Below are 24,950 nucleotides of genomic sequence, written 5' to 3'. Positions count from 1 at the left end.
AAAAAGTGGCATTTATATTTTTTGAAATGTGTTTACAAACATAGCTTTGTTTCACAAAATTCAAAAATACAAAGCCTCCATTCAAATCATAAAAATACCAATTATCTCATCTTAGAATCATTGAATACATGCAAACCTGCTCTTTTCACAGATAGCAATGGGCACTTTCAGAGAACCAAAAATCAACCTTAAGACTGGTAAGGCGGCATCTCAGAAATCAGAAGGTTTTACAATCAATGAAAGTTACTGTTTGAAAAACAAAACAAAACCAACTCTATCAGACTTCACAAGAAAATATACTCTACATATTTCAGAGGTAAATCATATGACAATTGAGACATGAAGATGAGTATTCTAAGAGCCAAAATCTCAGATCAAGTCACCTTCAGTTAATGAGAAGCTTACAATGAACAATGTTTTGTTCTAAGAAAGATTACTGAAATGAGAATTATTATCTTTATCAGAAATCATATCTCCAGATTGATATAGCCCTACCTCTACTCACAAAATGCCTTAACCTTCAATAGATGCTTTTCTGGCCCAGTGTGGTAGCTCAAAAAAAAAAAAAAAAAAAAAAGATGCTTTCCCTAAAACAGGATTTTTCCAAATTCTATATACAAGAGTAACAGTGTCTCTCCAAATTACATCAGAACAGTCAATTCAACTCCCAATTTACACACAAAAAAATTTGGCCAGCAGTGGTGGCTCACACCTGTAATCCTAGCACTTTGGGAGGCCGAAGTGGGTGGATCATCAGAGTTCAAGAGTTTGAGACCAGCCGGGCCAACACGGCGAAACCCCTGTCTCTACTAAAAATACAAAAATTAGCCAGGAGTGGTGATGGGCACTTATAATCCCTGCTACTCAGGCTGAGGCAGGAGAATCACATGAACCTGGGGGGCAGAGGTTGCAGTGAGCCAAGATCATACCACTTCATGCCAGCCTGGGCAAAAGAGCAAAATTTCGTCTCAATTTAAAAAAAAAAATTGAGACAGGGTCTCACTCTATTGTCCAGGTTGGCATGCAGTGGCAGGATCATGGTTCACTGCAGCCTCAATTTTCCTGGGCTCAGGTGATCCTCCCACTTCAGTCTCCTGAAAAGCTAGGACTATAGGCACATGCCACCACACCTGGCTGATTTTTGTATGTTTTGTAGAGACAGGGTTTCACCATGTTGCCCAGCCTGGTCTGGAACTCCTGGGCTCAAGTGATCTGCCCACCTCAGCCTCCCAAAGTGCTGGGATTATAGGTGTAAGCCACCACACCCAGCCTAAAAAAAATAAAAAATAATTTAAAGGTTTGGCACGATGGATCACATCTGTAATCCCAGGATTTTGGGAGGCCAAGGTGAGAAGACTGCTTGAGGTCAGGAGTTTGAGACCAACCTGGTCAACACAGTGAGACACTGTCTCTACCCAAAAAAAAAAAAAAAAAGAAAAGAAAAAAAGTAGCTAGGCATGGTCACATACACCTGTAATCCTCAGGAGATTGAGGCAGAAGAATCCCTTGAGTTCAGGAGTTCAAAGATGCAGTAGGCTATGACCACACCACTGCACCTCAATCTGGCCAACAGAGTGAGACCCCATCTCAAAAAGGAAAAAAAAAAAGAAAAAAGAAAAAGAAACAATTGTTAAAAAGACGTCATGTCTAGACGTGCAATCTAACTTCAAAATATGAGGACGACATATTTCCTACAATCAACAAAAGCAGCTGTGGCCTCAAAATCTAAAACCAAAGACAATTCAGAGTATTAAATAAAAGGTTCGCCCCTATCACAAATTGAACAGGAAAATGAACTTATAATTCCACTGAATAAGACTATCTTTCTCTGCTTTTACAACTGCTTCCTCACATCTACTATAATACTAGATTACATAACCTCTCCTGCCTGGCTCAACTCAATTGGGGAAAAAAAAATCAAGGTTGTTTTAGAAAAAATATTGTTTCCAAAGTTTTGGCCAGCTACTGGCTTCCTAGAGTCCTCCTAAAACAGAGCTCCTCTGCCCAATGAATCCCAGAATCACAAAAGCCATTCTCCCCTAAGTCTGACATTACTAAAGACCAAAAGTGCTATATACCTTATCGAAAAACAAAAACATACGACGAAAGTATCATTTCTTTTTGCTTTTCAGAGCTAGAGCTGGCTGTGGTTCTACAGAACCAGCTGTTTGCACATACAACCTCCATAGCTTTACTACTTGGCCACTTCTTGCTCATCCTGGATGGTTAAACATGGAGTCCTGAAGTCACCTTTGCAGAAGAAATAAGAACACAAGTAGAACAGTCTCAAAAATCAACACCTCACGTCTCCAGTCAGCTATTCTACATAAGCTTCCATGCTTCCTTAAAGCCTCACCATGCAGCTTGTGCTAGGAGAGAAAATGCAATTAGGAGAATTTAATCCATCTTTCCACTAACTTATCACACATGTCCAACCCTAAATCAAATAATCACCTACCAAGTGTTTATTTACCTCAAAGCATGGTACTGTGCAGAAACACAAGTGTTAAAGCACTATCTTTATACCACGGAGTTTATAATCTGTCTAATATACTTAAACACCAAAAAACTCCAAATGACAGTATTCTAAAAAATGTTAGAGTAAGTAAAACCTCAGAATTTCCCAACAGAAATACTTTGTTCTATATTCATCAAAAGTAGGCATCAGACCTTTTTTTTAATTATAGGGTTAAAACTCAAGTGGCTGACCAGCTATTATACAATAATTAGTTGCACTCAAAATCTATTGGGCATAGCTGCCATACTGGCCTTAGCTCTGCCTTCAGTGGTAAAAAAAGAATTAGTACTTTCCTCCACCAAAAAGCCTTTAAAATATGTGAATGCTATATTTTTTACAAAATTATAACCTGAAATGGCCGGGAAAGATTTCATAAATGAAAGAGAGTTCAAAGGGCATAAGAATGGCAAAGAGTATTCCAGGTTGGGAGTAAAGAATAATTGGAAGTAGGAGGTCAGGTGAGGAGACCAGTGTGACTGAACCATACAATTCAGACTGAAAAGCAGTGAATATAAGACTGGCTAAGGTAAGTCTCCGTCAGACTATTTTTTTTTTTTTTTTTTTTTTTTGAGACGGAATTTCACTCTTGTTATCCAGGCTGGAGTGCAATGGCGCGATCTCGGCTCACCGCAACCTCTGCCTCCTGGGTTCAGGCAATTCTCCTGCCTCAGTCTCCTGAGTAGCTGGGATTACAGGCATGCGCCACTATGCCCAGCTAATTTTTTGTATTTTTAGTAGAGACGGGGTTTCACCATGTTGACCAGGATGGTCTCGATCTCTTGACCTCGTGATCCACCCGCCTCGGCCTCCCAAAGTGCTGGGATTACAGGCTTGTCCGTCAGACTATTAAAGAACATAAATGCTAAGGTTGCATTTTTAATTGTTTTGATAGCCAACAGGGAACAAAGCAGATCCTGAGACAAATCACAGAAAGTAGAGTTTTTAAGTGTATGAAATGGACTGTATTATGAACTGAATGTTTACGTCCCCTCAAAATTCATATGTAGAAGACTTAACTCTGAATGTGACGGATGCCCATTGGAGATAGGGCCTTTGAAAGTTAGTTTAGGCTAGATGATGTCATGAAGTGGGGCCCTCATGATAGGATTAGTGCCAGGAAACATCAAAGAAACAAAGAGTGACACTGAAATGGTAATAAAAAAAAGACCACCAAAAAACCAAGTCTAGGACCAGACAGATTCACAGCAGAATTCTATCAGACATTCAAAAAAAAATACGTACCAATCCTATTCACACTATTCCATAAGACAGAGAAAGAGGGAATCCTCCCTAAATCATTCTATGATGCCAGTATCACCATAATACCTAAACCAGGAGAAGACATAACAACAACAACAAAAACTACAGACCAATATCCCTGATGAACATAGATGTAAAAATCCTTAACAAAATACTAGCTAACCAAATCCAACAGCATTAACAAAAAGATAATCCACCATGATCAAGTGGGTTTCATACCAGGGATACAGGGATGGGTTTATCATATGCAAGTCAATAAATGTGATACACCACACAAACAGAATTAAAAACAAAAGCCACATGATCGTCTCAATAGATGCAGATGCAGGAAAAGCATCTGACAAAATACAGCATCCTTTTATGATTAAAACCCTCAGCAAAATTGGCATGTAAGGGACATACCTCACTGTAACAAAAGCCATCCATGACAAACCCACAGCTAACGTTAATACTTAATGGGGAAAAGTTGAAAGCATTCCCTCCAAGAATTGGAACAAGACAATGAAACCCACTCTCACCACTTCTATTCAACGTAGTCCTAGCCAGAGCAACCCGACAAGAGAAAGAAAGAAAGGGCATCCAAACTGGTAAAAAAGTCAAACTATCGCTGTTTGCTGATGATATGATGGTACCCTTACAAAACCCTAAAGACTTCTCCAAAAAACCTCCTAGAAGGTTACAGTGAGCCAAGATCATGCCACTGCACTCCTGCCTGGGAGAGAGAGCGAGACTCCGTCTCAAAAACAATAATAAAGGAAAAAGCTCCCAGAATTGATAAATGAATTCAGCAAATTTTCAGGATACAAAAGTAATGTACACAAATCAATAGCTCTACTACACACCAACACTGATCAAACTGAGAATCAAATCAAGAACTCAACCCCTTTTAAAATAGCAGCCAAAAGTCTAATACTTAGAGATATACCTAACCAAGGAGGTGAAAGACCTCTATTAGGAAAGCAACCAAACACTGCTGAAAGAAATCAACGACACAAACAAACAGGAACATATCCCTTGCTCATGGATGGGTAGAACCAACATTGTGAAAATGACCATACTGCCAAAAGCAATATTCAAATTCAGTGCAATTACCATGAAAATACCATCATTCTTCACAGAACTAGAAAAAAAAAAATCCTAAAATTCATATGGAACCAGAAAAGACAGAGCACAGCTAAAGCAAGACTAAGCAAAAAGATCAAATCTGGCAAAACTGTGCAGAAACACAAGTGTAAAGCACTATCTTTGCTGCCACAGAGTCTATAATCTGTCTAATATGCACACAGTAAACAACCAAAAAACCCCAAATGACAGTATTCTAAAGAACGTTAGGATAAGTAAAACCTCAGAATTTCCCAACAGAAATACTTTGTTCAATATTTACCAAAAGTAGGCATCAGACTTTTTTTTAATTATAGGGTTAAAACTCCAGAGGCTGAGCAGCTATTATACAATAATCAGTTGCACTCAAAATCTACTGGGCATAGCTGCCATACTGGCCTTAGCTCTGCCTTCAGTGGTTAAAATAAAAAAAAGGAAAAGAAACACAAGTCTAATATATATACAGTAAACAACCAAACATCACATTACCTGACTTGAAACTAGACTGTAAGGTCATAGTCACCAAAACAGCATGGGTACTCGTGTAAAAATAAGCACACAGACCAATGAAACAGAACAGAGAACCCAGAAATAAACCCAAATGCTTAAGAGCCAACTGATCTTCGACAAAACAAACAAAAATAAAAAGTGGGGAAAGGACACCCCATTCAACAAATGGTGCTGGGATAACTGGCAAACCACATGTAAGAAAATGGCACTGGATCCTCATCTCTTACCTTATACAAAAATCAACGGAAGATGGATCAAGAACTTAAATCTACGACCTGAAACTTGAAAAATTCCAGAAGGTAACACTAGAAAAACCCTTCTAGACATTGGCTTAGGCAAAGACTTTATGACCAAGAACCCCAAAGCAAATGCAGCAAAAACAAAGATAAATAGATGAGTTCTAATTAAACTAAAGAGCTTCCGCATAACAAAAGGAACACTCAGCAGAGTAAACACACAACCCACACAGAGTGCAGGAACATCTTCATAATCTATACATCCAACAAAGGACTAATCTCTAGAATCTACAAGAAACTCAAACAAATTAGCAAGAAAAAACAAATAATCTCATCAAAAAGCGGGCTAAGGACATAATAGACAATTCTCAAAAGAAGATATACAAATGGCCAACAAATATATGAAAAAATATTCAACATCAATAATGATCAGGGATATGCAAATCAAAACCACAATGCCAGACTACCTTACTTCCACAAGAATGGCCATAATAAAAAAAAATAAAAAAATAACAGATGTTGGTATAGATGAACTAAAAAAAAAAAGACACACACTTCTACACACTCGTGGGAATGTAAGCTAGTAAGACTATGGAAGACAGTGTGGAAATTCCTTAAAGAACTAAAAGTCGAACTACCATTTGAGCCAGCAATCCCAGTGTTGAGTATCTAACCAGAGGAAAAGAAGTCATTATATGAAAAAAATACTTGCACACACGTTTATAGCAGCACAATTCGCAATTGCAAAAATATGGTACCAGCTCAAATGTTCGTCAATCAAGTAGTGGATAAAGAAATTGTGATATACACACACACACACACAAAATAGAATACAACTCAGCCATAAAAAGGAATGAATGAATGGCATGCACAGCAACCTGGATGGAGTGGAGATGATTATTCTAAGTGAAGTTAACTCAGGAATGGAAAACCAAACATCGTACGTTCTCACTCAAAAGCAGGAGCTAAGCTGTGAGACATAAAGGCATAAGAACGATACACTGGACTTTGGGGACTCAGGGAAAAGGATGAGGGGAGGTCAGGAACAAAAGACTATAAACTGGGTTCAGTGTATACTGCTTGGGTAGATGAGTGCACCAGAATCTCACAAATCACCACTCAAGAACTTACTCATGTAACCAATTACCACCTCTTCCCCCAAAATCTACAGAAATAAAAAATTTTTCAAAAAAAGAGAGAGATACCAAAGAGCACACAGGAGACCCTGCCACCATACACACACATACACTGAGGACACAGTGAGATGGTATACCTCTGCAAGCCAGAAAGAGAGTCCTCACCAGAAGGCGACCATGCTGGCACCCTGATCTCAGGTTTTAACCCTCCAAAACTGTAAGAAAATAAATTCCTCTTATTTAAGCCACCAAATCTACAGTATTTTGTTATGGCAGTTCAAGCAGATTAAGACAGATTGGAAAAAGAGAGCAAATGGCAGCAAGAAGACCAAGTAAGGAGACTACTGCAACATCCAATAGCAAAGCAACAGATTACATAGCCATCAATTAGCTACAGAGAAAAATAAGCTACCTCACCTGGCCCCCAGATTCTTAGAAGTTATATTCAAGAACCCTCACTATCCATTTCCAAGGTCTTTAGTTTTGCTGCTTCACTTACCAGCTATTCTCATCGTTGCAATTCAAGACAGATCTTCAAGAAAGCATTAGAAATTATTAAAAACAGAGAAGCAGAGACAGAGCCCCCAGAATTTTCTTTTTTTCTTTTTTGGAGACAGAGTCTCGCTCTGTCACCAGGCTGGAGTGCGGTGGCACGATCTCAGCTCACTGCAACCTCCGCCTCCCAGGTTCAAGCAATTCTCCTGCCTCAGCCCCCCGGGTAGCCGGGACTACAGGTGCACGCCACCACGCCCAGCTAATTTTTTTTGTATTTTTAGTAGAGACGGGGTTTCACCATATTGGCCAGAATAGTCTCGATCTCTTGACCTAGTGATCCGCCCGCCTCAGCCTCCCAAAGTGCTGGGATTACAGGCTTGAGCCACTGCGCCCGGCCACCCCTAGAATTTTCTTGAGTCCAGTCAAGCAACTGTCAGATCATCCTATGACCCTTTTCTCTCAAACCCAGTCAGTGTCTTATTCTGAAGAACAGTCAGCAGATAGCTCCTACGAAGGCCACAGTACACTGGCCTCTATCAAAGGTACCTCAGTGGTCCTACTGGTACTAGGTTCCAAAGGAATCCAGTAGTCTCCTTACTTAGGATTTGTCAATTCCATTCTTCAAAATAAAGTGAAAACTTTTAAACAATACAATCCCATAAAGAGATACTTAGTGATGGAAAATCCCAATATTTCTCAATGTAAGGTTAAAAAGGTGTTTTATATACCCAGACAAACACACTAAATGGAAAGAGACAAGGCTGGGCATGGTGGCTCATGCCTGTAAACCCAGCACTTTGGGAAGCCAAGGCAAGTGGATCACGAGGCCAGGAGTTTGAGACCAGCCTAACCAACATGGTGAAACCCCATCCCTACTAAAAATAAAAGAATTAGCTGGGCATGGTGGCGTGCACCTGTAATCCCAGCTACTCAGGAGGCTGAGGCAGGAGAATCACTTGAACTCAGGAGGCGGAAGTTGCAGTGAGCCAAGATCTGGCCACTGCACTCCAGCCTGGGCAATGGAGTGAGACTCTATCTCCAAAAAGAAAAAAAAAAAAAGAGAGAGAGAGACAACACTGGATGCTGGGGGGGGGCATCCTCATCACAAAGCCCTAATTACAAAGAACCAGGAAACGGTAGCACCAGCAGACAGCTCCAAGCCCTGATACCCTGTCATTCATGGATATGACTAAGTCAGACTTTCTTGCTTCAAGCACAAGCATACAGCAGACAGGAGTTCCTCTTGCATTTCATAACCTCATCTTTGCACCCTCTCCTCCTCACTCATGAGTATAAAAGTGTATCTGAACTTTCAACTCTTTAAAAGTTTAACTCTTTAGTGTCACTAAAATTTTGCTGAGATTACTGCTTATCAGTACAAATTAAAAGCAGAATATTCCTAAGAACTATTCAGTAGTCACATTCATACTTAAGTCTGGGGTTAACCTTGTCACTACAGCAGATCCTCAACAAGCATTTTAAAAACTAAGCTGAGAAAAAAGGACTTGAGGGCACTAATATGGGGGCTCAATGGTTTGGAATATACTTAACAGAATCCTCACAAAGAATATGTCTGAGGATTTATTTTACTTTAGTGCTTTAATTTCCTCCATTTAACCAAAAAGACTCATCTGAATAATTCTGAGATTCTGATGAATTACATATAAAGAAATTCTGATGATTCATCAGAATTCTGAGATTCTGATGAATTATATATAAATATTATATTTCATCCTGATGAAAATATATTTATATATAAAATTATATACTAAAAATCATAAAAAATTCCCTAGGCCAGTGTTCCTCTCAGTCACCTGATTTAATCTTTAATAACCCACCATCAGAAATGTTTAAGTTTTACATGAAGATTTCCTCTCTCCATACGTATCTGAAGAGCCTGGAATCCTTTTCAAGAGTTCCTATGCCACCTAATAAAATAACTAATATCTGTATAGTCCACAAACCTCTACATTTTAGAATTTTCATAAAAATGTTTTAATCTGATCATTATACCAACCCTTGAGGCAGTATTTTTATTGTCCTCATCTTAGACATAAGATAAACAGACTCAGAGAGGTTAAAATATACTGCCCTAGGATCACTTATCTAGTAAATAATAAAGCCAACACTAAACCAAAACTTTCTATCTCCCAACTGCTCCTCTTTCAAATATACCACAATGTATTTTTATTCTCCACCACCTTAAACAAACCATTCTACACTGAATAAAAAACAGTGCATTAGCAGGTACTCACTCAAATACCCACAGATGCTCTTTAACAAAACAGCCCAATCTACTTCTAAATAAATAAAAATATAAAATGAACTAATCATACCCCTTTGAATATGAGCATTAATACCTTTCATTTAATGAACTGAAAGTTCTGTTCTATTAAAATATCTTCTGTATGTTACATTTTTAAACTACTTTTGGAATAAATATTTTCCATCCACTTTAACTGTTCTGTAACTAAGTAAACACTTAATCTTTAAAAAAGGGAAATAAAAAAATAAAAATTTTCCATACTGTGAAGCAACCATTCTTTTCTATGACCTCAACTAAATGACAGCTGTGAATAATCCAATATCTTACAATTATCAAATTTCATCTTCTTTCCAACTCACAAAAAGTCTGAAGACAGCTTAACAGTAAGACCACACAAAAAAAGAACTGCACTTATAAATATATCTTAGGTGGTAGCTGTTTATATTTCATGTCTTGAAATACTAAAAATAAAGTCCTTAATTAACTATTTTATGGAGACTTTTAATTATACTGTTTTCTCCTTAATAAAAATAAATCCGCCTGACACAGTGGCTCACACCTGTAATCCCAGCACTTTGGAAGCCAAAGTGGGCAAATCATCTGAGGCCAAGAATTCAAGACAAGCCTAGCCAACACAGTGAAATCCCGCCTCTACCAAAAAATACAAAAATAGGTGTGGTGGCAGGTGCCTGTAATCCCAGCTACTTGGGAGACTGAGGCACAAAAACTGCCTGAACCCGGGAGGCAAAGGTTGCAGTGAGCCAAGATTACACCACTGTACTCCAGCCTGGGCAACAGAGCAAGACTCTGTCTCAAAAAAAAAAAAAAAAAAAAAAATTACATAAATAAATCTTGAAGCACTTTTGGAGAATATCAGCAATACCCCATTTTAGACTTCTTTTTTTCTTTTTGTCACCTTGGCTTCAGATACGACTTCTTATTACAATAAATTTCAAACATTTCCAGAGATACTAAATTCCTTCTCAAGACAAACCATGCTCTTGTAGATTGGTATCAGTGCAGGTGCAACTACAACCGATTAGAGTTTGCTACTTCTAAGGGGCAATAAGAAACCACAGGCAAATGTATTTTACTGTTGATTTCTCTATTTCCTCTTTAAAAAGAACAGTTACCAACTTCCTACAAGAATTATGAAGTAAACAGCATATGAGTAAATATTTATGAAGAACTCTTAACATCACTGATTTTGTTTTAAAACAGTTAAGACTCCTCCCCTTCCCCCAGTCATTCAATGGACAAAGTCCTACTGCTAGTATAACTTACTCAGCAAGTCTCTAGAGTCAAACTCAATGCAAACAGTCTGATCACTACAGGCACTGTTCTTAAGCTTGTGAAGAGGGACTATATAAATATGAAGGCAAGAGAGACCCTGGCACTATGGCATGTTTTGTATTCCTGCAGTACAGTATCTCAAACCCCTACAAACTTTAAGATGATTTAATTATTCAACATTGTATCATGGTTCTTAGGACAATAACACTAGCAACAGTACAAGGAAGAGGCTTGCAAAACCACCAGCAAAGTCAATGGCCTAGTGGTCTACCTCTCAAAACAGACTACAACAGACTAGTTTATTACATACTTCATTACCACTTTCATAGTTTATATTAAATAGTAGTAGGTCTAAGCCTAACAAGATTCTAAGGAAAATTTCACATTCAGCAGAATCTTAACTTTTAATTCAGATGCCAATGAGTATATTTCAGGAATAAACATCATGCTACTAATCTGTGAAAACTTTTCACAATATAAAAGAATAAAGTTTACCAAAGGTTAATTTGTCTGTTCCCTAAAGCAAAGTATCTTAGCTCTACTTTTTCTTCTTGAAGATAACTATCAGAATTTTCTTAACTGTTTGCTCTCAGTCAAAATTCAAAAAGAGTATGATCAGGGTTGAGGCTTCCTTGTGGCAGAGATTATATAATGCTTCTTATGTATATAAAATGGAACCCAAATGAAAAGAATTCTACTCTCCTGATAGTACCCTGAAAATTTCCCTGCATGCTTTAACTGATCAGCATACTCCTTGTCCCAAAAGATGAGAAAGGTTCTCTCTCCTCAAAACAGATCTTGATTCCCTAAATCAATGTATTGGGTGGACTTCTCAAAGATAAAACTTGACCTGAAAATCCATATTCCCAGAAGAATATGCTTTATATAAACAAATTGACTGCAACTTTTTTTCTGTATTTAAAATAATGAAGTCTCTAGTTTAGACTTCTGAGAACAAAAAGTTCTTACTGTGATTTGAAAACAATCCCTGGGGTCAGGGGTGAAGGAAGAAGGGAGAGAAGAAGGAGAGACAGACAGATCTCCATAGTGCCTTTTCTAAAATCCATGGAGCCAAGTGGGTTTTAGAACTCAGTTTTTCAGATTTTAGAAAGGAAACATAGTATACAGGTATATATATCATATGCTACAAATAAGATCCTGGCAACAACACAAGAACTAGGAAAATAGAGAATGTCAATGGCCTTCCTTCAGGTAAGATTTTGCCACCAAAATACTTTATGCTGAAATTAATTTTGGTTCAGATCTTTTCGGGTTTCAAAATTGCAGAAAAGGGACTGTGGATCTCTAACAGGGAAAAGGGGATCTTGACAAATAATAAAATATGCTATCACCTAGAATGAAAAAAACTAGCTGATGCTTAGATAAAAGACTTTAAGGATATTTAGGACTGTCTTGAAATGGCTCTAATTACCTACCCAATTGGAAAGTTAAAATCATTTCAAGTTTTATCAAAAGATTCAATATGAAATACTTTCCCCTTTAACTTTATTCCAAACTGGGATCAACACTAAACAACATTTTCTAAAATCTGAGTATGTCAGTACCAAACAGGTAAGTAAATGGGCCTCTGGACCACATGACAAAGTTTGCTAGATATAGTGGGCTTTCCAAATAGGAAAAACTTAAAAGGATGCTGCAGGAGAACTCGAAGATTCTTACCCTTGGTACAAGTAGCCATATAAGCTCAGATTCTCTGAACTGATCTGTGGCCAAACCATGCTTCTGTTCAAAGTGGGCCTAGCATTTTGCATTTTTTTTCCTCTCCAAAGGCACAAACAAACCTCTTATTTATCCCCAACCACCTCAAAACAACAACATACGCCTCTAGGACCAAAAAGTTGGATGACTGTAATTCCCTCCCAGCCGGGATACCTGCCACGCCCAACCAAGACTCACAACTCTTGCTGACAGCAGCAGCACATTTGTTCCACGATTGGAGTAGCCATGATTATACTAAATCCAACCTGTATTCACTATATCAGCCACGAATGAAGTGATGAAAGAATAATTATAAGCCGATCTTGCTCATTTTTCAAGCCTGAAAATAGCTCATGGGCAAAACTACCAGAAGCAAATAAACTGACAACTTTTGAGGGAGGCTGCCTCCAGAAAGACTTCCATTTAGCAACTAGAATGATCTTCCATAGATTACTACAAATTTAGAGAAACCCCCTCAGTTCAAATTCAGACACCTTGCTAGCACCTGAAACAGAGCTGACAAAATGACATCTTGGGCCAAATTCCCCCAATTTTAATAACCAAAATACAGTAAGTTATGGTAGTGGTTTTTTTTTTTTTTTTTTTAGGAAAAAAGGTAGTATTTTATGTCCTGTACCTCATCTCAAATTGTTTTATTATATTATTTTGAAGGTCATCCCTCATTCATCACCCAATGCAATAAAAATTAGTAACCAATCTCTAATCAATTTACATTTCTGTGTGATCTTTAAGTCCTTTTATGTGATCTTTAAGTCCTCAAGCAGCTTATAGTAGCTTGGACGACACCATGGTCTTTATGAGAGCAAAACATGGAATACATGAGAGCACACTGGAACAAAAAAAAACCAAAGCTCCCTCTATAAAAACTAAATTTTCTTTCCAAGTCAAGGGTATCTTTAAAAATTACAGGATGATCTGGCTGGAAACAGAGAAAAGTTCAAATAAAAGTCACATTATTAAGAAAACTATCTGTGCTTCAGTTTATGAAAATAACAGTTTACTTTCTACCAAAACCATTTTTCCCCCTGATGTAATGATCCCTTTTCACAGGCTTCTATAGGAGCAGGAAAAGGTGCATGAAAAAATACAGCTAAAGAATATGTTCTAGAGTTGGGCTTCTCATTAAAGATAGGCTAGCATCCCATTCCACCCTGACCCCTACCCTCCGAAGATGTAAAGCAAAACAGGAGGAAGGTAGTGCCATAAGCCAAAAATGACACAACTTTAGAATTTCAGTTTTACTCAATGGTTAATGAAAACATATTTAAATTACAACAAATATGTTTGTGGTAGCAAGTAGAAAATAAAATGTACATGAATTTTTAAAATAAGATTTCTTCCACTCACTTGCAACGTGTTGCTTCAGGCTACCAAGGGAGTTTATGTTACTTCTTCTTTGTCATTAAGAAAAAAAGTGAAGCTGCTCTACCCTAGAGACTCTTAATATTCTCTCCTACCTGTTCCCAGGAGTTCTATCCTTTCAAGTCAGGTAATTTTTATTTTATTTAATTATTTAGACTATTCCTCACTCCAGAAATAATTTCAAGTAGCTGGAGAAAAAATATGGACAAAATACTATATTTAAGTGGTGGCAATGCATTAGCATGGAAAAGGATTTTCAGAAGGTGTACACATTCTGTTCACTATTCTGCACTCTACAAAGTATAGCCCACAAAATAACAACATTAAGAAGAAATCAACTAAAAATATAAAGTTAAGGTTCTTAGGTACTTCATGACCTTTCAAAACTATTTGTATGCTTGATTAATTCTCAAACTTAATATACACAATTTTATGCCACTATAAGCAACTTTGATTCATTGCTCTTATAGGGCTATTTCCTCACTTCCATCACCACAGACAAAACATTTCATTTTATCCAAAGTAAAGACAATATATACAGTGGAGTTTCCAAATAATAATGACCATAAATTGCTTATCACAATGCCTAGCATATAACAGGAATTCAATAAACACTAGCTATAATACTGGCTATATAATGATTACTAATATAATCATTAGTATTATCTAGAATACTAATTAGAAAGTACCACAACAACAGCGTCTACCATTTTTGAAGCAGCTTTGTAGGAGGAAATACATACAAAACCTTATTTAATCTTCACAAGGATTCTGTAAGCAGGGATTATTACCCACTTTTCACAAATGAAAAAAGTATGGCTCTGATTATTTAAATGTCTTGCCTAGGGCCATCTAGCTAATAAATTGCAAGTCATCGATTCCAATCCAGTTGTCTGGCTCCTGAGCCCAATTCTTTCCACTACACTATACCGCCTCTCTCACAAAAGGCAGGAATTCAAGAGCTCTCTCACTGACAAGACTCCAATTAGATTCCACTCCATTTCAATAAGCACAGGTCAAAGAATGACAGGAGTTCCCACCAGTCACCACACAACACATTTGTATACAAGCACAAATATGCTCCAAATGTCATAATGCATTCCGTTCACATACTAATAAAGTTTTGTATTGTTACATTAAATAATCAACCAAAGTCACTAACTTTATACATGTAACTCCAACATTAACATCAATCCCTGGCCTGATAATTTATCTCCCTCTGTGTTTATTTCCCTAAGAGAATTCATTAGCTTTAATTATAACTTGGAGGCACAAAAAACAAATTTGCATCTCCTAACCAAAAGAAATCAAAATGTGAGCAAAAACATATATATACACAAAAAGGTGGTCAGTACTACATTATTTATCATATCAAAAAGCAAATTAACAAAAATCCCTAAATGTCAAGTAATAAGAGAATGGATTTGTTAAGTTATGCTATATTCATTCCATTTAAGAGCATGCAACTATTTTAAACCAAGTTAATAACATGAGAAAATGTTAACGGTAGAAGATTAAGTGAAACAAAAAATAGATGAACTAACAAGTTCTCAACCTTGCAAACAGAACTTTAAGAAAAAAAAGACAAAAGCGAAATAAATCACACAATTTTCTCTGGATAGTGAAATAAAGGTAATTTCTCCCCTTTTGCTTTTTCTGGTCTCCAATTTTCTTTTCAATAATGACTATGTATTAACTTTACATGCAGAGATAGTTTTCTTTTAAACCAACATTGTTACCCAGCACTCTTCACTCATAAATCTACAAATTAGCCAGAAGAGTCCCAGGTCATGTGAAATATAAAATGCACAAAACTATTCAGCATCTTTATTACTTCTCACAACACTATCCTCCAATTATGTCAGAACTGCAATCTTGAGTCATTTTTCTTACCTACAGAAAGCCAATACTTCAAATTCTCTCAATCCTTTACTTCTGGTATTTTTCCTTTCTATTCCCTACACTAACACCATATCCAATCCTTCACCGGCTCATCCCTAGATTAGCATAAAGGCTTCCAAAGTAAATAAATGCCTTCCTTATTTTAGTTTCTTATCACTAACAATTTACTCCACCACAGCTAACTGTGTGCTAGGCACTATTCTTGGAACTTGACATGTATTAACTCATTGAACACTCCTAACAACCTCAAAAGGATAACTACTATTATTAGTCCTATTTTACAGATTAAGAAACAGAAGCAGGCCGGGCGCAGTGGCTCACGGCTGTAATCCCAGCACTTAGGGAGGCCGAGGCGGGTGTATCACGAGGTCAAGAGATCGAGACCATCCTGGTCAACACAGTGAAATCCCGTCTCTACTAAAAACACAAAAAATTAGCTGGGCATGGTGGCGCGTGCCTGTAATCCCAGTTACTCAGGAGGCTGAGGCAGGAGAATTGCCTGAACCCAGGAGGCGGAGGTTGCGGTGAGCCAAAATCGCGCCGTTGCACTCTAGCCTGGGTAACGAGCGACTCCATCTCAAAAAAAAAAAAGAAAAAAGAAACAGAAGCAGAGAGGTTAAGTAACATACCCAAGATCACCCAGCTATTCACTGGTAATTTCTGAATCTGAATGCCTGCAATCTAGCTACAGATAGTTAATATGTAAATATGAGCTCCCCCGGGAATTAAGCAGTGATGATGAATAAAAACCAGCTTCTCCCACTAAGAATCGTACAGGCTCTTGAATACATTTCCAGGTCTCTCCTCATGCTATTCCTCACCTGAAAGACAAGTTCTTTTCTTCCCTATTTTCCATTATCTCTTCACAAGACAACTCTTAACATTTTTCAGTTTTCCTTAAGCCAGTTCCCTGACTCCTCAGCACAGCCTTTTTCTTATGGACTCAATTTAAACTACAATAATGTGCGTTTTTTGACCTCTTCTAAAGTTTACCTCACTGTTTTACTTCCCAATAAACGTCTCCACTTTTTTTTTTTTTTCTTTTTTTTGAGACAGAGACTCCCTCTATCATCCAGGCTGGAGTGCCGTGGCACAATCTTGACTTACTGCAACCTCTGACTCCTGGGTTCAAGAGATTCTCCTACCTCGGCCTCCCCAGTAACTGGGACTACAGGCGTGCACCACAACACCTGGCTAATTTTTTGTATTTTTACTAGAGACAGGGTTTCGTTACCTTGGCCAGGCTGGTCTCCAACTCCTGGCCTCAACTGATATGCCGACATCGGCCTCCCAAAATGCTGTGATTACAGGCGTGAGCCACCATGCCCAGCGAAATGTCTCCAGTTTTTCTGAACAACCTTCTCCATTTCCCATCTTCCCAAAAACTATTAGAACACTGCATAAGTAGATACTAAATAGTTAACTGATAAAAATTAGATACTTATGGCGCAACTATTTAACAAAACAGACTGTCATTCATTAGTCTTTTGAACCAATATATCTAAATGTTTGTCTTCTCATTGTTTCCTAAACACTTAGATTTGCAATTTCAACATTCCCATCCAAAAATATACTTTCAAGTGATACCCAAAAGCAGTCGTATTAAATGATCTTTTACAAAGGCATTCCACACATTGTCCAGAAACAGAATTTTTTTTTCTTTTTCAGGAGAGCCTTTCTAATAGTGTTACTTTTACTTTCTTTCAGTGAGATTACCCAAGTTTTTGACAATACTAGGTAGGCAATGACATTCCAGGAAACCAACTGTTTAAGAGCAGAAAAAAACTATATGGCTTTGATAAAAGAGTGTTATTTATGACCCAATTAAGACTAAAATTTGAAAGCTGTTTACAGTCAAGCCTGGATACCCTCATCTTTATCTTCCCATTTCAAAAGGCTTGTTTAAAAACTCAAAGGGTATCTTGAATTCAGAAACTTGAATTTGTGTTTAAATGGCTAAAGAAAACAGACAAAAATAGTAACTGTAGGTATGCCTCACTACAGATATTAAGACTCTACAATGTGATCTAATCAAATTGTTTTTCAAATCCATTATAAGCAATGACTACTTAGAAAAACACCAATTTGTTTTTCTTTTTTTTTTTGGAGACAGAGTCTCATTCTGTTGCTAAGACTGGACTGCAGTGGCGTCACCTCAGCTCACTGCAACCTCCGCCTCCCAGGTTCAAGCAATTCTCCCACCTCAGCCTCCCAAGTAGGTGGGATTACTGTGCCCACCATCACACTCGGCTCATTTTTGTAATATTAGTTGAGATAGGGTTTCACCAGGTTAGCCAGGCTGGTCTCAAACTCCTGACCTCATGTGATCCACCCACCTCGGCCTCCCAAAGTGCTGGGATTACAGGCATAAGCCACCGCGCCCGACCTTGTTTTTCAATTGTTCAGGAATTGTCCTGAAAAGTATACAATACTCATGGTCATAATCTTGTCTCTAATTTTTCTATTTTCCAAGTTTGAGTTTTCATATACAGGTTTTCTCTAAAAGAATTTTTTGCTACCTTTTACCTTAAATAAGCCACTTAATAGCAGACCATATCTGTCATAAAATATATTTTTGCCACACACCTGCTGACTCTGTGATAACTCTCATTAATCACTACAGCTTACCTGAAGCAAATGTCTAACATGGCTCAATATTAACAAGCGTGTATTACTACAAATTATAGTTATAAATTTCAACACTAATAGGTACATAATACGAACCACACCCTACTCATAACCTTAAAATACCTTAAGTGGAAGGTCAAACCTGGTTTCTTCTCTAAAATCACCATTCCTATTTATATTACAGTTTAGTAAAAACTCACATTGGTACAATTTTGGTTTTCCCTCTCTTGATTTTTTTCTTGATATGTTCAAGTAATGCTATGACAATCTGAAAAGCTTACTCCAAGTTTAATAGGGTAAGAAGGCATTTAGTCATCTTAGCATTTTTTTAATTACTTGAAAAGCGGATGTAGTCATAAAAGGCCAACACCAACAATCCTTGTGGTGACAGAACAGTTTCTGTATCTTGACTGTATCACTATCAATAACCTAGTTGTGATACTGTACTAGTTTTGCAAGGTGCTGTTATTGCAGGAAACTGGGTAAAGGGTACATAGAATCTCTGTATTACAACTGCATATGAATCTATAATTATCTAAAGATAAAGTTTCATTTAATTAAAAAAAGGAGCAATTTAATAAGAATTCATCTTTCTAGCCGTATATCGATATTTTCAGAAAGCCTATATGTACATCTAAAAATCCCCCTGCAAAAAAAAAAGATCAGTAACTTTAGAATGAAAAACTGTTTTCAAAAAATTAAAAGCCAGAAAATATACTTCCTACATTTATCTTCAAAAATTTTGGGCAAAAAGAAGCCTATACTGTTACAAAAGTCTGAATTGAATAAGAAAAAGTACAGCTTTACTTAATAGCTAAAACTACTTTCTAGATAGAAATATAACAGAGAAACATACATAGTATCCACAGATGGCTTACAAAATGACAACATCACTTATTACTTAGATTTAAAATCTAACAAAGGAAATTTTCAGATTTCATACAAACACTTAATCTACTAAAAACTAAACCCAAAAATCACAATTTAGATGTACACACTCAAACCGAAGTTGAGAACAGGAATTTAAACATCCGAACCATTCCCATTTTGTCAATCCTTTTAACAAACTTTCCTTCTATAGACTGCCCTTTCTATCTATACACCGCCCTAATTAAGAGTGCCTCACCTTTCACTCCTAAAGAAAAGCTACTCTCAAGGTCACTTTAGGAACACTTCACAAAGCCTATCATACCAAGTGAACAAATTCAGTCCTACCATGAGGCAAAGAAAATTTTAACACCTTAATGAAGAAAAAACATAACAGATTCCTCAAGACAAATCAGTTGTAGTCAGCACACTTTTATCTTTTCCTTAGTGACTTTTGACAAATAACTATCATGAGTTATTTGTTTTGCTTCAGGAATAAGATTAAAGATAACATCACATAATATAATACATATTGCATTCTTTCAGCTAAAAAAGTTTCTAAAAGTATTATATATTGTTTCTCAAAAACAGCCTACTGTGAAACTGAGTATTCCTCAAAAAAAGAAAAATAAAGGAAATTACAATACCCAACTATAAACTCTAGTTTTCCTAAGTTAAATGGCATGAGGTTTTTACAAATGTTACTCCAAAGACAAAACGAAAAACAAAAAACCCTAATCTTTACTACAGCAGCTCTTCAAAAGGAAAGTCAGATCTTCAGCTCCTTAACAGCTGCAAATATATAGGCATTAGGGTGTATTACACAGTATCCTTTGAAATCAGGGCAGAAGATTATTCAAATGTCAATAAGGTATATAAATATAAACTATATAAGCAAAATAATGTTGCTACACCAATTTCTTTTAAACATTCCTTTTAAGAAATGGCCACAGAAAAATCGTTACCTACCAGTACATCTTGATTTGAAAAAAATCACATGCCATTTTCTTTCCCAAATTGATATCCATTCACTAACTTATTAAAAGTCACAGCTTTTTTATTACAACTTTTTGTAGCATTGAAAACAAACCACAGAAAAATATTGCTAAGTCCACTGAATACAGGACTTTAAGTTCAAGCTTTTCAATGGATAATAAATCTAATTTTTAAAACTAAAAGTTCCTAATCTAAATAATCAAATATGGTGACCACTGGCAATATAGAAAAATAATTTTTTCTTTGTGTAATGCAACATACTGAAAGAAGTCCAACAACTGCTCCAATGCCATGCTTGTAATCCACATCTCAGTTCACATACATACTTTTTAATTTCATAGACTACATAAATTCTTAATTTGAAAAAGTATAACAAATATAATTGCCTTTATTCTAAAAACAGAATGCACTTCTAATAGCAAGTTCCTACAGTTCATGTTATTGTATCAATGAGTGTCCAGTTATATATATTTACCACAATTTTAGGTGGAACAATAGGCAACAGCAATATCATGACTCATTTTTAAAAAATACTAAGCATCATCTACCATGTATTAGTCAAAGTATATTTGAAGGTTCCCAAGAATAAACTATTAACTACAAAAATGAGATGTATTCAAAATGCTATGAAGAAATACAGCCATCTTCTATACCTTTAAAATTGTTAAACTTTCTCCACCCTCCCCAAAAAGTAACAATTTTCAAATGATTACCAGTAAAAGGAAGGAGGTGAGAGAAAAGTTGTGACTTGGCTTTTGTTTCATGATGTCCTTTTGATCAAGAATAATGTTAGTCTTTAACCTACTTATCCAAAAAATGCCTTCATTTCACTTACTTGAGATGATTAAGGACATGCTATACTTTCCCCACAAGCTGTAATTTCATAATTAAAAATGAATTTTAGTAAATTAGTAGACAATTTTTATATACAAACTTTTTAGAATGTAAAGTGGCATAAAGTGTTTCGGCAGTTATGAAATTAACCTTATTTTCTGATGTTTTACTGTCACAGTATTTTAAGAAATTAACTATTATTTTACCAGGAGAAATAAAAAGCACCCATCAAAGAGGAATTACTGAGTTTCAGCCCAGAGATTTGACAGTGGGTTTTCTTAAGATGATGGTGTCACGGCTTTAGTTATTTTTTCATCTCTGAACACAAATAAATTAAATAAAAAATCACAGCTTTTGTACACTGGAATGAATCGTGCTTCTCAAATATTTAAAAATTATGAGTTTTTAAAAGTCAAAAAACAAAACATGAACACTTAAGAAAAATGGGATAAATGTTTAATAATGGAGCACAGCAGTCATAAATGTATTAAAAGTAAATTTAAAGACAACAGCACTAATGTGTAGAATCTACTTTAACTTACTCTAAACATTATCATAGTGTAATCTGGATATAGGACAGAATTCAGTAATCTAGTAGGTAACATTTAAAAATAAATCTAAGTTTCTGTTCATTTTGAAAATTTACCCCATTAACATTTTAAATAATTGTCAACGAAACCATTGATTTCCTACAGATTTCTGAGGGAACTGTCATCTTTTAAAATTAATAAATCTTACTAATTATCGCTTGACTCAATTCTACCTTTTATATACATATATTCAATAATATTTAAATGTCATGCTTTCTATTTTTCTACTAAAATGCGTCATGCCACCAAAATATGAGTCTCTGGTTTAAGACATCATCTTACCTGATCCACTGAATTGACTGCTTCCCAGTGTGGTTGGTCTAGTTTTCCCACTATTAACAGGTGGGGAAAACATCTGCAAAATAATCCAAATGTTATCTGTTAGTTCTGAAATTCTTCTACCTTGCAAACAAAAGTCCACCAAAGCCATCAATCAGTTACTGTATTTCAGAGGGAAGTTAAAATAAAATTGGAGATACTTTCAGATCCAGAGAGGCAAATACACTGAGTGATACTAATTCCTGATTAATTGGAAATAATGGTTACATATGTTCTGAAAACCCTATCATTTACATGGAAGACTCCAAGATTATTAAATTTAAGTAGTATATTATTACCCTTGATTTACACTGTGGAACTAAGTGAATCTCATTACATTTACATTACATCTTAATATACACATACAGTCAAAATCATGGCCAATTAAATTACTACATACAGTAAGGATTATAACTGAGTTGTATAAAGCAGGTATAGGTGCTACCTCCTAACAGCAGTTAATGAAGGAATTAAACCCATTAAAAATAAAACCAGTGGGCCCTTCGGTTTCAGTTGATTTTTTCTTTTCAGTTATTTCCTATGTTAAGAACATAGTAAGTATACATACACACAGATAAATAAAAGTACTCTGCTCAGAAGGCTGGAAATTCTAGATCTGGACTGCCTTTCTTGTAGCTGACATCTTTCAGGTACCATAAACTACATCTGATATTAGAGAGGAAAATGGTGAGGAGTGTTGAAGAAAACAACAATACTTTTTCATATAAAGTACAAGATCCCTAATAATCATCCGGGTCGGAGGCTGATTCAACCAAAACTCATAATTACATTGTTCTCCTTTTAACCGGTTAAATCAAATGACCCCTCTGGCATTAAGTTTTAAATCTGCAAGTCTAGACATTACATCAAAGTTCAGGTGTCCAATTTGGGGGAGCTGGACTCCAGCCCTGAGAACTACTGCTCAAGCAGAAAGCAGATGGAGTTCACGCTGCCTAGTCTCCACGTTGCTTCCCCCCACCCTTTCTTTTTTCTTTAAAAAAAAAAAAAACCCTCTGCAGAACCCCAAGATGCCGTGGAAAGCTCTCATACCGCACTGAAGTCCAGCAGGTCGCTCAGCTCCTTGTCGGTCCCTATAGCGGCCATGCGTTGTTGCTGGGGATTCATCTTCGGCCACTTCTAGCAAGTCCTAGGGCAGAGCAAACGGGCTCAACGAGAGACCACCGAGGCCCCAAATGTGTGAGGGGCCAGAAAGAGGTATTGCTGAAGACGAAGAGCGCTGGGGGCGCCGGTATGACTTCCAAGACCCGGACTCGCTCCCACCGCGGCGCGAGCAGGGGGCGGGAGAGCTCAGTGCCCGCGCCGGGTCCCCGAATCCACGCGTTCCTCGGCGCGGCCCAAGAGCGACGCGGCGGCTCCCGCAACTCGCCGCGTCTCCCGCAAGTTTCCGAACCCGTCTCTGCCCCCTCCCCGGCACCCCCTGCTCCGCGCCGCCGCCGAGTGCTCGGTGCGCGGGGCCCGGCCGCGGCTGGCGTCTCGAGGAGCGAGGTGAGGGGCAATTCGGCGTCCAGCAGCGGAGCGGCGGCGAGCGGAGATGCGAAGTGACTCACTCGCTCGGCAACAATAGAACTGACAAGTTGCAGGGAACGAGCCGCTCGCAGGCCCGCGTCTGCGGCCGCCGCCGCCGCCCGGATATCCCCGGCGGGCCCAGGGGGTCGGAAAGCACCCCCAGCGCATCCAAGGGGCGTTTTTAAAAAGAAAACAGAAACGCCGACAACTAGTCTCGCTCTCGTCCGGCGTCCTCCTACCCAGGCTTGGCCTCCTCCCACTTTTGCTGCCTTGCCCGGGACCTACGAACAATGAGCCTGGCTCCGCGGCCGAAGCCGCCCGATCTCCCGCGCGCCCCACAGCCTGGGCGCCCGCCCGAGTCGAGCGCCGAACGGGGCGCACAGGCCAAGCGCGCCGCCAGCGGGCCTGAGCGCCCGCGACTCGCGCCTCCGCCCCCACTCCGCTCCCCAACTTGGAGGGGACCCCAGGTCTGGCACCGTACAAAGGGGCGCAGAGTTGAGGCGCGGGCCAGGGGCGCCCCCGCTCCGGCAGGGACGCCGCGGCGCCCCGCAGCCCCCAGCCCTGCCCCGCCTCCCCCCTCCCGCTCACTAGCCCGCAATTACCTGCCGCCCCGTCTCCGCATCCAACCACCCCGATTAAAGTTCACTTTGGCCAGGAGAGCGGGCTCGGGCTTCACCTTGTACCGCCCAGCGGCTCGGTTCACTTTGCCCCGCACGAGCTCTTGGGTCTGGGCGGGGGAGGCGGCTTTCGGGCCTGGACGCCCCTTCCTCCTGGGGCGGGCGGGCAGTCCCCCCGAATAGAACTTGTGGGTCTCCTCAGGCGGACATTTTTTTCGCTGAGGCGGCCTCAGCACCGCGCTCGGCTCGCCTCCGGATCCCTCCGCGCCGGGAAGAGCCTCGGGTTAACCCTTCCTTCCCCGGCCCGCTCCGCCGCCTAGGAAGTGGGGCCAGCAGAGGGGGTGGGGAGTAGCCGGCGGAGACGGGGGAGGAGCCGCGCCGCGGCGGGTGGACAAAGCCCGCGGTCGGGTGAGGCGGGACGGAGCTGGGGCAGGCGGGGAGGGGCTGGAGGCGCTCGCAGGCACCTTGGGAAGCAGGCCCCGACCGCTCGCCGAGGAACCCTCGTCCGAGTCCCCTGGGAGCGGGGCGGCGGGCACCGTGGGCGCCTCCTCGCGTCGGTCTTGTTGGGTCTTGGACCCCGAAGCGGAGCGACGAAGACACAGCTGTGGGAGCATCTGGATCCGCCGCCCAGGCTCCCGAGCCTCCCGGAACCCAAGGCCGCAGAGCACTGAAGGCTGCGGTTCCAGAGCAGGTCACGCTGGACGCCACCCTCAGCTGGGCCCCGAGGCTCCGGCCCAGGAGGGCCGCACTCGGC

At 39.0% G+C, this 24,950-nt stretch overlaps 1 protein-coding gene across 7 annotated transcripts in view; it reads right to left on the bottom strand.

The window, feature by feature from the left end:
- The window catches only part of TCF12 (transcription factor 12), a 418,189-nt gene that overhangs the window by 352,232 nt on the left and 41,007 nt on the right, over positions 1-24,950 (bottom strand). For 5 of the 7 annotated variants that reach the window (XM_012442999.3, XM_021666221.2, XM_012442993.3 and 2 more), the window contains exons 1-3: positions 24,182-24,445; positions 23,103-23,199; positions 22,017-22,089 (exon numbers count right to left, since the gene is read on the bottom strand). Coding sequence is in view for 5 of the 7 variants with exons in the window: in XM_012442993.3 (XP_012298416.1) it covers positions 22,017-22,089; positions 23,103-23,177 (148 nt within the window). In the remaining 2 variants the exon portion in view is untranslated. Of the gene's footprint in view, positions 1-22,016; positions 22,090-23,102; positions 23,200-24,181; positions 24,446-24,950 lie in introns of those variants that run through there. The other 2 variants (XM_012442997.2, XM_064361328.1) reach the window with 2 other exon arrangements.

Source organism: Aotus nancymaae, unplaced genomic scaffold (genome assembly GCF_030222135.1).
Source record: "Aotus nancymaae isolate 86718 unplaced genomic scaffold, 86718_ANA_hifiasm-v0.15.2.pri h1tg000041l, whole genome shotgun sequence".
Taxonomy (NCBI): Eukaryota; Metazoa; Chordata; class Mammalia; order Primates; family Aotidae; genus Aotus; species Aotus nancymaae.
Note: the sequence above shows the minus strand (reverse complement) of the source record. Positions and strands in the feature narration are given on the sequence as shown.